The 11,806-nt window shown below is 34.9% G+C and overlaps 2 protein-coding genes across 2 annotated transcripts; one reads left to right on the top strand and one right to left on the bottom strand.

Annotated features, from left to right (window-relative positions):
- The first annotated feature begins 853 nt into the window (after positions 1–853).
- LOC120477786 (uncharacterized) lies at positions 854–7,479 on the top strand. The gene is made up of 6 exons (XM_089117244.1): positions 854–1,013; positions 2,785–3,692; positions 5,790–5,886; positions 5,971–6,081; positions 6,213–6,379; positions 6,538–7,479. Exons 2-6 carry the CDS (start codon positions 3,508–3,510, stop codon positions 7,001–7,003), a joined length of 1,026 nt encoding a protein of 341 aa, XP_088973370.1. The 5' UTR covers positions 854–1,013; positions 2,785–3,507; the 3' UTR covers positions 7,004–7,479.
- A 77-nt stretch (positions 7,480–7,556) lies between these two features.
- LOC120465066 (uncharacterized) lies at positions 7,557–10,541 on the bottom strand. The gene is given in 10 exon segments (XM_089117245.1): positions 7,557–7,989; positions 8,063–8,256; positions 8,353–8,501; positions 8,504–8,653; positions 8,877–8,988; positions 9,107–9,260; positions 9,807–9,881; positions 10,023–10,112; positions 10,398–10,459; positions 10,462–10,541. Coding segments are annotated over 10 exon segments (1,173 nt in total). The 5' UTR covers positions 10,513–10,541; the 3' UTR covers positions 7,557–7,853.
- Between the last annotated feature and the right edge of the window lie 1,265 nt (positions 10,542–11,806).

Raw genomic sequence — 11,806 nt, 5'->3', positions numbered from 1 at the left:
AATGACATGTTTCATGGGCTGGCGTGTCAGAAAAAAAAATAAAAATAACGCTGACTTTGTTTGACCAATGCATTGCACCGCAGCGCCACCAATTAAGCAAAAAAACAAACAAACAAACAAAAAAACGAATGGGCCGCCAATGTATGAGTTTATGGGCCATTAAGACAAATAAAAATTTCCCGACTACGGAAAGCCTGTTCACTCCCTATTAAGTCCCATTGTAACAAATTTTTGCTTGTAGTTCCACCATAGTTCCACTGGGCGCAATAGTCGGAGTGCAAAATGAATGGGAGTCTAGGGGGCTAAACGGCTAAATTTGTCTCTTTTACCCGATTGTCATTGAGAAATCTCAGATTTGAATGTAGGTTTTGCAAGTCCAACATGGGTTATAGGTCGAAAGTTGAATGAACCAGTACTTATGTCCTTTCGATTTCTTACAGGTTGAGTTGTTGTTGCCCATTACACACTAGCATTCTGCTAATGGACACTGATTGGTCAGTGAAGGACTGATTACGACCAGAGACACTGCTTGATGGCATCGCGGCATCCGAAGCAGGACCAATGCTTTCTTTTAATGACTCTATGATGTTACTGACTCTATGATGTTAAGGCGGACTGAACTCTCACACTTGTATTTACCTGTCAGCGGTGTTGTTGTTGATGCCTTGAGAGAAAAGAAAGTGCAGAATGCAAAAGCATAGAAATAATAAATACATAGACTCCCTATTGGCCGCTTTGGAGCTTTGCTGCGATATTTTGTTATTGCTAAAATCGGGTCAATCACAGAAAATGCTTTTTGCACAATAAGAAAACTAACTGATGGATCCATTATCTATGGTGCTTCGTGGCACGTCCTGATTCTGCCGAGTTAGACGCGTTCCTGGGTCAACAAGGGAGGTGCCTTGTGTAAAATTGATCAACCAATCAGATTCAGCATGTGACATCATCCAGATAGAGCGCCACTTTTTGATTTTCTCAGGCTTCAACGTCTCTGCTTCATTTCACAGAGCGAGGTAAGTACAATTTGTCCGTATACTCAGTGTAATGTATTCATTTTAAATTTTACGATCAATAATTACTCACGCTAACATGAACTAAACTGCTTAAATAAGGTGTGAATCTCCGACCGCGATCGTTTCGTCATCCGATCCGGTATGGTGTTTTCCCCGTGATCGTATCGTCGGATCTTTTCTCCCGTTGATGTATCACTTTTCCCCTGCAATCGTTTAGCAGACCCTCATGCTAATCCTTTTGCAAAAGAAAACCAAAACACTTTCGCGGGTGGGACCAAATACCAATAATGTTTTTCAAGCAAAATAATATCGATACAATATCTAATATAAGACAAACTGTAAAATATCAATGTATTTAAATAATAATAGCAATGTTAATACAATATCTAGTTGGCCTAAAAGGCAAACTGTAGCCTAGTGTAATAATAATAATAATGAAATATCTCGTGTTGACCCAGGGACATATTTTTATGTTGACCCAGGGACATCATTCCTTATTACTCATCTAATAGACAAACAGTTATCAATCACTGTATTTAAATAATCTTAATAATAATACTAATATGTAGTATAAGACTGTAATCTATACAAAATTAATAAAGAAATATCTTTTGTTGACCCAGGGACATCTTATTTTTTTGTTGACCCAGGGACATCGTTCCTTATTACTCATCTAATATTAGACAAACAGTTATCAATCACAGTATTTAAATAATCATAATAATAATATCATATCTAGTATGAGGCAAACTGTAATATCCTACTTAATAGTAATAATAATAATAAGAATTAAATATCTTTTGTTGACCCAGGAACATTATTCTTTATTTCTCATCTAATATTAGACAAACAGTAATCAATCACTGTATTTAAATAATCATAATAATAATATAATATCTAGTATAAGACAAACTGTAATATTTCACTATATAATAATAATAATAGTCAAATATCTTTTGTTGACCCAGGAACATCATATTTTTATGTTGGCCTAGGGATATTATTCCTTATTACTCATCTAATATTAGACAAACAGTAATCAATCACTGTATTTAAATAATAATAATAATAATAATAATAAATGAAATATGTTTTGTTGACATAGGAACATTTTTATGTTGACCCAGGGACATCATTCCTTATTACTCATCTAATATTAGACAAACAGTAATCAATCACTGTATTTAAATAATCATAATAATAATAAAATATCTAGTATAAGACATAATCTTTGTAATTGTAATAACGATGAAATATCTTGTGTCGACCCAGGGACATGATATTTTTATGTTGACTCAGATACATCATAACTCATCTTATTTAAGACAAACAGTAATCAATCACAGTATTGAAAAAATCATAATAATAATTATACATTATCTAATATGAGACAAAATGTAATATATGTAATATGTAATCATAATAATGAAATATCTTTTGCAGATTAAACAAACCGTCTAGGACGGGTTTTTTTTTTTTTGACAATTTAAAACAGCGGACATACTTATATGGCGGAAAATGACGACATAGGATGCAATCGAATCGTCATAAGTGCAGAGATCAGAAGAAAAAAAATTATTGGCTCCTAATTATAATGAATTATCTTCTGCTGACAACAGGGTGTTATATTGTAATATTATGGAGAGCATTTGCAGTCTATTTTTGGCCAAGTTGTATTTACTCTAATTATAATAGTGGTTGCACTATTTTAAGAATACAAGAGACATCCTGAGACAACAACCCTAGAGTTAATACATGTTTTTCTCCCCAGAATGTAAAGAGAAATGGAGAATTTCATTAAGAAAACCGTGTTGCGTGAAGAAAGACAAAGAGGAAAAAACAAAAATATTACAGTTGATGTGCATATTCTGAAGAAAGAAGAAAATCATGAGACGTTCATACAAGAAAAACTTAAAACTTTGACAAATTTTAGAAACACAAATTCTGCAAGTCAAAAGGACAAGGATAAAGGGTACTACATTTTCTACTGTATCCGGTCAGGGAACCCTGTTGATGGAAGTTACAAGAGCTTAGGATGTCTGGCTTACACATCATTTAAGGTTAAAAGTGATTGGCTGAGCCACAAAATCATTGTACAATGCACCAGTAAAGAGCACAATGGGCACAATGCAGCTTGTGAACAAGAAGGACTCTTTCAAACAGTGTGTCCAGATTTGGTCAAACAAATTGATGAATGGATCTCATTGGGTGTCAAGCCAGATATCATTCTACTGGAATCCCACAAATGGTCCAGATCTCATGGACACAGCGACTTGAACAACCGTCAGTACTTTGTCACTCCAAAGGACATTGAGAATATACGTACATGCTTGGTACGTCGGAGTCATTTGGATAAAGATGATGCTGTTAGTTCAGCCAAATTATTGACCAGTCACCTCAAGGACAATGTAGTTTTTTTTTCAGCCTTGTTCCCATGAGAATGGTCTCATAATTATCCTTCAGACTCCCAACATGAGAGAGAATCTACACAGACATGGAAATAACATTATATTTTTGGATGCTACTCATTGTGTATAATTTTCCACTTTATACCTTGGCTATAAGAGATGACTATGGCCATGGGGTTCCAGTTGCATTTATAGTAACAGGCAATGAGAAAGAGGCAACACTAGAGATAGCTTTACAGCAGTTAAGGAGAGTGTGTCCTGCTGCACCAAGGTATATATATATATATATATATTTTTTTTTTTAAAGTTTAATTAATTTCACACACTTGAAGTAGAACTATTGGTCTGGCCCCAGAAATCTCACTGCCCTGCCAAAAAATTACTCTGTAACATTTATTTTAGTGTCCTTGTTACATATGTTACATGTACTGGCCATTATTACATTCTTAAAACAAGAAAAAGGTTTAAAGAAATTTACATTCTGATGTAGAAGACTATTTTCAGAGAATGTATCTTTAATATAGATCCATTATCTCTTACTCCACACTGGCAGAGTTTTTCACACACACACAAAAAAATCTGCTAATGCAGTAAGATACAACGTATTCGTATTTATCTTTATATATCTTTATATATATATATATATATATATATATATATATATATATATACTTTATATATATATATATATATATATACAGTGCCCTCCACAATTATTGGCACCCCTGTTTAAGATGTGGTCGAGGACTTTTAAAAATTCTCCCTTTTTTTTAAACAACATAGAATCCAAATGCAAAAAAAGAGAAAAATCCAACCTTTTATTTAAGTACATTACTTTGGTGGTAAAATTTTTTTTTTAAATTTAAAAAAATAAAAACTTCAAATCATGTGTCCCACAATTATTGGCACCCCTGATGTTAATACTTTGTACAACCCCCTTTTGCCAACAAGACAGCACTTAATCTCCTCCTATAACATTTCACAAGATTGAAGAACACAGAGAGAGGGATCTTTGACCATTCTTCTTTGCAAAATCTTCCTAGATCATCCAGTATCCTGGGCCCTCTCTTGTGCACTCTCCTCTTTAGCTCACCCCACAGGTTTTCGATTGGATTGAGGTCTGGGGACTGAGATGGCCATGGGAGGACCTTGAGTTTGTGACTGAACCATTTTTGTGTAGATTTTGCCACACGTTTTGGATCATTATCCTGCTGAAAGACCCAATGACAACCCATCTTCAGCTTTCTGGCAGAGGCCATCAGGTTTTTATTTAAAATGTCCTGGTAGTTCAAAGCGTTCATAATGCCATGCACCCTAACAAGGTTCTTTGGAAGAGAAACAGGCCCACAGCATCACAGATCCTCCACCATACTTCACGGTGGGCATGAGGTACTTTTCGGCATACACATCTTTTGTTTTACACCAGATCCACTTAGAGTGTTTGTTGCCAAAAAGCTCAATCTTAGTCTAATCCGACCAAAGCACACGATCCCAGATGAAGTCCCAGTGCCGCTTGGCAAACTCCAGACGTTTACGTTTGTCAGTGTTAGTGAGAAAAGGCTTTTTCCTAGCATGCCTCCCAAACATCTTGTTGGCATGTAGAGAGCGTCTGATGGTTGTTTTGGAGATTTTGTGACCCCAAGATGCCACTATTTGATGCAATTCTGTGACAGTGAGCTTAGGACTTTTTTTACTTCTCTTAGCATCCTCCTCACAGTGCGTTGTGGCAAGATAAACTTGGGACCTCTTTCAGCCTTGTTTGTCACTGTTCCTGTTGTTTTAAACTTCTTAATGATTCCTCTAACTTTAGATATGGGCAATATAAGGTGAGTGGCTATTTTCTTGTAGCCATTGCCTGACTTATAAAGGTCATCACACATCTGCCTTACTTGAATGGTGTGTTCTCTTGTCTTTGCCATGTTGACAAATGGGTAAGAGAATTAGGCCTCTGTGTCATGTCATATTTATACCCCAGGGAAATAGGAAGTCATGAATTACTAATTAAAAGTTCCTAGATATCCTGACCAACATTAGCAACTACAGAAAATATATTTTTTAAAAAAAATCAATTACATTTTTCAGCGGAATTGTTAGGGGTGCCAATAATTGTGGGACACAGGATTTTAAGTTTTTATTTTTCTAAATTTTTACATTTTTTTTTACCACCAAAGTAATGTACTTAAATAAAAGGTTGGATTTTTCTCTTTTTTTGCATTTGGGTTCTATGTTGTTTAAAAAAAAGGGAGAATTTTTAAAAGTCCTCAACCACATCTTAAACAGGGGTGCCAATAATTGTGGAGGGCACTGTATATGGCAACTAACATGGCTATTGTTTCTTCATCCTTGCATGCTATTTTGTTTCATCTAGGTGCTTTATGGAGGATAAGGATATGTGCGAGATGAATGCCTTGCGGAAAGTCTTCCCAGAGTCAGATATCTTGCTTTGCTGGTATCATGTTATGCAAGTATGTATATTGTATACATATAAATTTAGATATTCTTTATATTTGAAAAATTTACCTTAAGTTATTTATTGTCTCTGTTTTCAGGCTGTTGTTCGCTGGCTTTCAAAAACAGACTCTGGAGTCAGTGGGCCATCAAATACTGATGTTAGAACAGAAATAATTTCTTTCGTCAGAAAGATGAAGCTTTGTGCAACAGTGCGTAAAATTAACAATTCAATTTTGCTTACTTAATTGTTCTATTACTATTATAACTATTTTAAAATAAACATTACATCAGTTAAATTTAACATTAAATCAACTATTTTTTTTTAATTTTGTTAAAAAAGCATCAAGATTTTAAGTCAACTGCTGAACAATTCCTCAAGACGTTTGAAGATTTCCCAGCTCTTTGCTCATACTTCAAGGATCAATGGCTGGAAATAGGACACACGTGGTCTGACTTTGGACGGTGCTACAACCATGCTGACTCTGATACCAACAATCTTGTTGAAAGGCAATATTTGAAATTAAACGTATGAAACTTGATTTTACGTTTATTCATGTTACTTGATTATGAGTTAATTCACGTTAATGTTATAGAATCACATCAACATATCAAACTAATCCAATCACATTAAAACATCCATTGTTTTTCTTTGCTTGTCCAATTAGATTTTTCCATCGCCTAAAATATCAGTTTTGGGGAGGTATTAGGAACCGTAGACTGGATGATCTTATCAGCATTCTCATCAAGAAGACAGATGGATACTTCCAGGTCATTCACGATTTGCAGGCAGTTGGAAGAATGAAAAATACCTCGTTGAAATCAGGAGAAATACTTAAGTCTGCCTCTAGATTGGTGGAAAAGGGTTGGCAAGATAGCATTAATCTTATATCCAACGACACGTACCTTTATGAAATTCCATCAGAACAAACCCCTGGTCTATCCTACAAAGTTTGTCCATCTGAAAGTTTTTGTAGCTGCCCAATTGGAATCAGAGGACATTCCTGTAAACATCTTGTAGTTACTGAGTTGCTGAGTAAACATGACTCTGAAAAATTTCCTTCTTTGGATCATCAAATAAACGCACATGCTAGCGTACTCAAGCAAAAGAAGCTTTACTCCATTCTGTGCTGACACAAAAGAGGTAGATGTACAAAGTTTATGTCATGAGAGAATTTACCAAACTTCTGCGATGACATTTCAATGTACCTGTTGTACATACTCTTACATTGAGAAATGTGCTTGCCTTCTAATTATTTGATGTCACATCAACAAGAGCTGTACCTACTTTGTGGCAAGAAGAGGCGTCAATGCTGTTAAATGTGAACACTGCAGCAAACCACTCTAAAACTGAAGTGCAGAAGTTAAAGGACATACTGGACAGTGTGCAGAAATGGCAGACAATTCCTCAGCACATTAGCCAGCAAATTAAAAACCTGCATGACAGTGTAACAAATGCCAGTATGAGTAGAACAGCAGCAGCATTTCCAGCAGTAACTACAGACTTGACCAGAAAGATAAGACCATTGTTTCCACACAGAGCAAAAAACATGAAACGAAAGTATGGACAGAAATTCAAAAGACGACAAACTAAATTGTAAAATGTAGATTAATTAATGTAGATATGAAAAAAAAAACTAAGGCACCAAGACAATGTAAAATATACATTTAAAATTAACTTGCTACATGTAAGTGTGCATATGAGAAATGAAGTGAAGAAGGCTGCTTATTTTTGGTTTTTTATTTTACTATATACATTTTTAAATGCATTGTTTTACATCTGAAATCTGAAAAAAAAAATAATGCCATCTTTTGTAAATAAATCAAAATAAACATTGAACGTTTTACATCACTCAGCTGTCTGAATGTGTTCTGTAACAGTGATGTATATTTAAACCAATTAAATGTTACATTATTTGCTTAACTAAATGTTTGTTATAATTTAACAATCATTTGTTATTGTGTTCAATGGCTCAGTGAACCTTTACTTAAACTGACTGATTAAAAATGAAATGACAACATCTACCACTTGAGGTCCAAGCGTATGGGTTAGCAGACTAAAAGGTGATTTCTCTCCTAGTTTTTCCCTTAGCAAGCGCTGGAGGGTGCAGAGTGTATTCCTGTAAATATAAATGAACAGATTTTTAAGTAAGAAGCAAGTTTAAAAAAATCTAAATGTGGAAAGCAACTTACTTTGCAACATCTGCCTCAGCACTAGGAACACTTGCAGTCATGTCTAGGTTTATATGTCGCCCAAGCATGGCTCCCAGCTCCTGGGCCAAATCTGTGGCCTCCCCTTCACTGAGAGCAGAGAAGATGCTTATCTTTGTCTTTGCTTTGATCGGTCGCTGTTCTCTGAGCTCCTCAGTGAGATCCTCTTTACGAACCTTTAGGTAAAACCAATGTTACTGTTTTCTAAATGTTTTGCTCTAAATTAAAAGTATAGCAAATAGCTATAAGGTTTATGTTGGGCATATACAAACCCTAATCAGGCTTCTTAACAGATTGTTAGACATGTTTTCTGCCATGATTCTTCTCTTCAGTTCATCTTGGGTTACAATGTATTTCCTTTTGGTGCCTGGCACTGACAGCCTACCCAGAACTGTATAGTTTCCTCCCTGAGTTGTTTTGCCTTCTTTTTTCCCTCAGGTATCTTTTCCTCCTCTATGACTTCTATTTTTCTTTTCTTGGCTAAGTTTTTCTCTTGCCCACTCTCAGCAACCGTTTGCTCCTCTTCACTTTCTCTTTGTTCTGCTTTGTTTTCCTCTGCTGCCCTTTCATGTGCTGCGTAAATAAAACTCAGTCAATCAACAGTATTACAAGATTATTGTAGCACAGGTTAACTACATATCTGAAATATAAAAACAACAGAAAGTTATGCTAGTGCACCCTATGCTGTATTTAAAATATCTTCCTAAAATTTGAGAAAATAGTGGCACATGATTAGAGATATTTTAACTGATTAGATTTCATCAGGCTATATTCATTAGAAAATAGACAAATACACCTTCTAAGCTACTTCGCATTTTGTCCCTGATCTGTGCACGCTTAGAAAATGCATCAGCCAGTGTAAACCAGGATGTACAGTCAAGCTCATCGATTAGTTCTTTGGGAGTATCCTAGAGGAAGGAATTGAAACATAAATGATTTGTTTTATTTTAGTGACATGCACAGTGGCATGATAGAAAGAAAAAAAAGTGCTAACCAACGTCTATGAAACCATTTTACTTAGCCTACCTTCAGAAAGTTCTCTGCATAGAGTAACACAAATATGCCGCATTCAGAGGTGTTTCCTTGCTGTTTGGGTACCCGCACTTTCAGGGCTGGCATAGAATCTGCAGAAAATGTACGGGGCTTTTTTCTTGTGTGGTTCCACATTTCTGTTAAGTAACTGAAATACAAAAACAACCTTATTAAATGTTTATCTCTATGACATTTTATTGAACTTTTTGTTAAAGCATGTCTTTGCAACTTTATGCCTGTTTATATCTTAAAGAGATATAGTCCCACGAAAATTCTATAATCTATCATTTAATCACCCTCATGTACTTCAAATGACTTTCTTCTGCCGAGCAGAACACAAGAAGATTGTCATCTTTGAAGATTCTCCTTCTCAGTTAGTTTACAGTCAATGACAATTTTAATTATAAAACAGAATTATTTCAAGCTATATAAATAAAGAATGAACTGTCCTGAAATTGTATCTATCTCTGTGACAGCCTTATACTGTAATGAAAGTGTCTGTGGACCACAGTCTACGGTACTCTATCACACATACAGTACTTATAATTGTCACTCTATGATAATGACTGATCGCAGGTAACCATTTCAAAGTCATCCTTTGTGTTCTATAGAAGAAAGTAATACATGTTTAAAACAAATTGAAATTTTGTGTTGTATTTACATACAACAGATATACACATACAACAGAACCAACCTTCGAATGTTTTGGAACACATCCATGGTGTCACTCACTTGCTCAGACTGGGAGTCTAGCATTAAAATGCAAGGCCTAAATGTACAACACAACAAATTTAACACAGAGAAATCTAATAATATAAATGTTTGGTAATGGACTAAAAGTAGCAGTGTTATTTCATTGTAGGGGCAAAAGAGCAAAATATAATTACTCAAATGCTAAATACATATTTACCTCCTTTTTTGTACCAATTTTCGTCCCTTTTTGATGTGTTCTACTTCTTCATTTCCAGGGAAGCACACAATCATGAGTCTCCAGTGATTTCTGAAAAACATTAATAGACAAGACAATATAACTAAAATAAGTTTTGATAATTGCATATGTGCCATTCACAGTGCTACTATCACAGGCCACAATCACTTGGTGTCACATGTCACTAATTTGTAACATGAAAAGTTCATTAGACTGATTATTGCATTTTAACCCCAATATGTTGTTACTGAGAATCAACAGACTGTTGGAAGGTGTGACTGGCGAGTCATATTTGAGCTTTACACAGAGCTGTGTAATAATAAGTCATAACAATCAGTAAATAAATAAAGTTCTCACCTAAGAACATTCTCAACAATCAAAAGATAGTCCTTTCGAAAAATGTCCTCATGTTTTGTCCAGTTGATGACACCAGAAAATCCACTAAAATTGCATAGATGACATGATAAATCATGTGGTTACAATAATTCTTCAATAATAGGATTCAATATATAACTATGACACAAAAGGCTTCTTCAAAAGCCATGCGAGGATAGACACTGTAGCATGAACATCTACAAATATATAAAGAGAAACCTAAAATTCATTTAATGATCCCTTAGCTATCTTAACATATTGGTTACTCCTACCTGGTTTTTAATTTAGTGTAAAAATACACTGGGTAGATCAAAGATTTCCGCCTTATATGCCGTCTTAATTCTTCATGAACAGACTTAGAAAGATTTAGTTGAAAATTATTGCTAAGAATCTAATGATTTGCAGTTTTATCTTTTATCATAAGAATCACCTCAATGCAATGTCCATAACAATGTCATTCAGCCACATTCCATCATCTAGTGTTGCAAGTGACTCTTTCGTCAATAAGGGCACACGGAAGGACCTCAAAGGAAAAAACAAACAAACAAAAAACAATTTTGTACAAATGTTATAAGTCAAATTTCTGGTTTATATACAGACAGACAATTTTTTTTTTTTTTTTTTTAAATTCTTTATTTATATTCAGCAAGAAATAATTACAGAATAAAAGTGATGATGAAGAACTTTACATTTGCTGTTGTTTTTTTAGAACAGTACATATATATATACTTTGAACAAATAGGGAGAGATAAAGTTGTGCATTACAAAGTATACAAATTATATATTTAACCACTTTGTGGGAGCCATGATAGAGGAGGATAGATAAGAAGACAGGACAATAAAGCATCGGATCATTAAATCAACACCTCTACGAAGTCTGGTCTTAAGGGCTTTACAAATTTAACCCATTTAGCCCACCAACTAACAAATATACTTTTCTTAAGACGAATGGAAAAGGTAATTGATTCCATTACATATATCTTGTTAACAATGTCTATCCATTCTGAGACTGTGGGAGGTCCGGGAAGCAGCCAACGCCTTGTAAATGCTTTTTTGCAGGCAGATATAAGAACAGCATATAAATACTTATCAGCAGTTCTGAGCAAGAACTCACAATTCCCCAAAAACAGAGAGGAAAACTGAAATGGTACTTTATTGTTGAATATAGTAGTTAAGATCTTGTGAAACTCTGCCCAAAACGGTTTGATTTTTTGGCAATCCCAAAAAACATGCCAGTGATCAGCCTCCCGAGCGCCGCACAGCCTCCAGCATTTAGCACCACCTGGATCAAAATGTGCTTTTTGCTTTGGTGTTATAAAAAAACGAATAAGACATTTCCAGTTAAACTCACGCCATATATGTGAGTTTGTACATTTCCATTGAAGCTCGCA

This window comes from Pimephales promelas, chromosome 11 (genome assembly GCF_988280905.1).
Source record: "Pimephales promelas chromosome 11, fPimPro1.hap1.1, whole genome shotgun sequence".
Classification (NCBI taxonomy): domain Eukaryota; kingdom Metazoa; phylum Chordata; class Actinopteri; order Cypriniformes; family Leuciscidae; genus Pimephales; species Pimephales promelas.
This window is presented reverse-complemented; position numbering and strand designations above follow the sequence as displayed.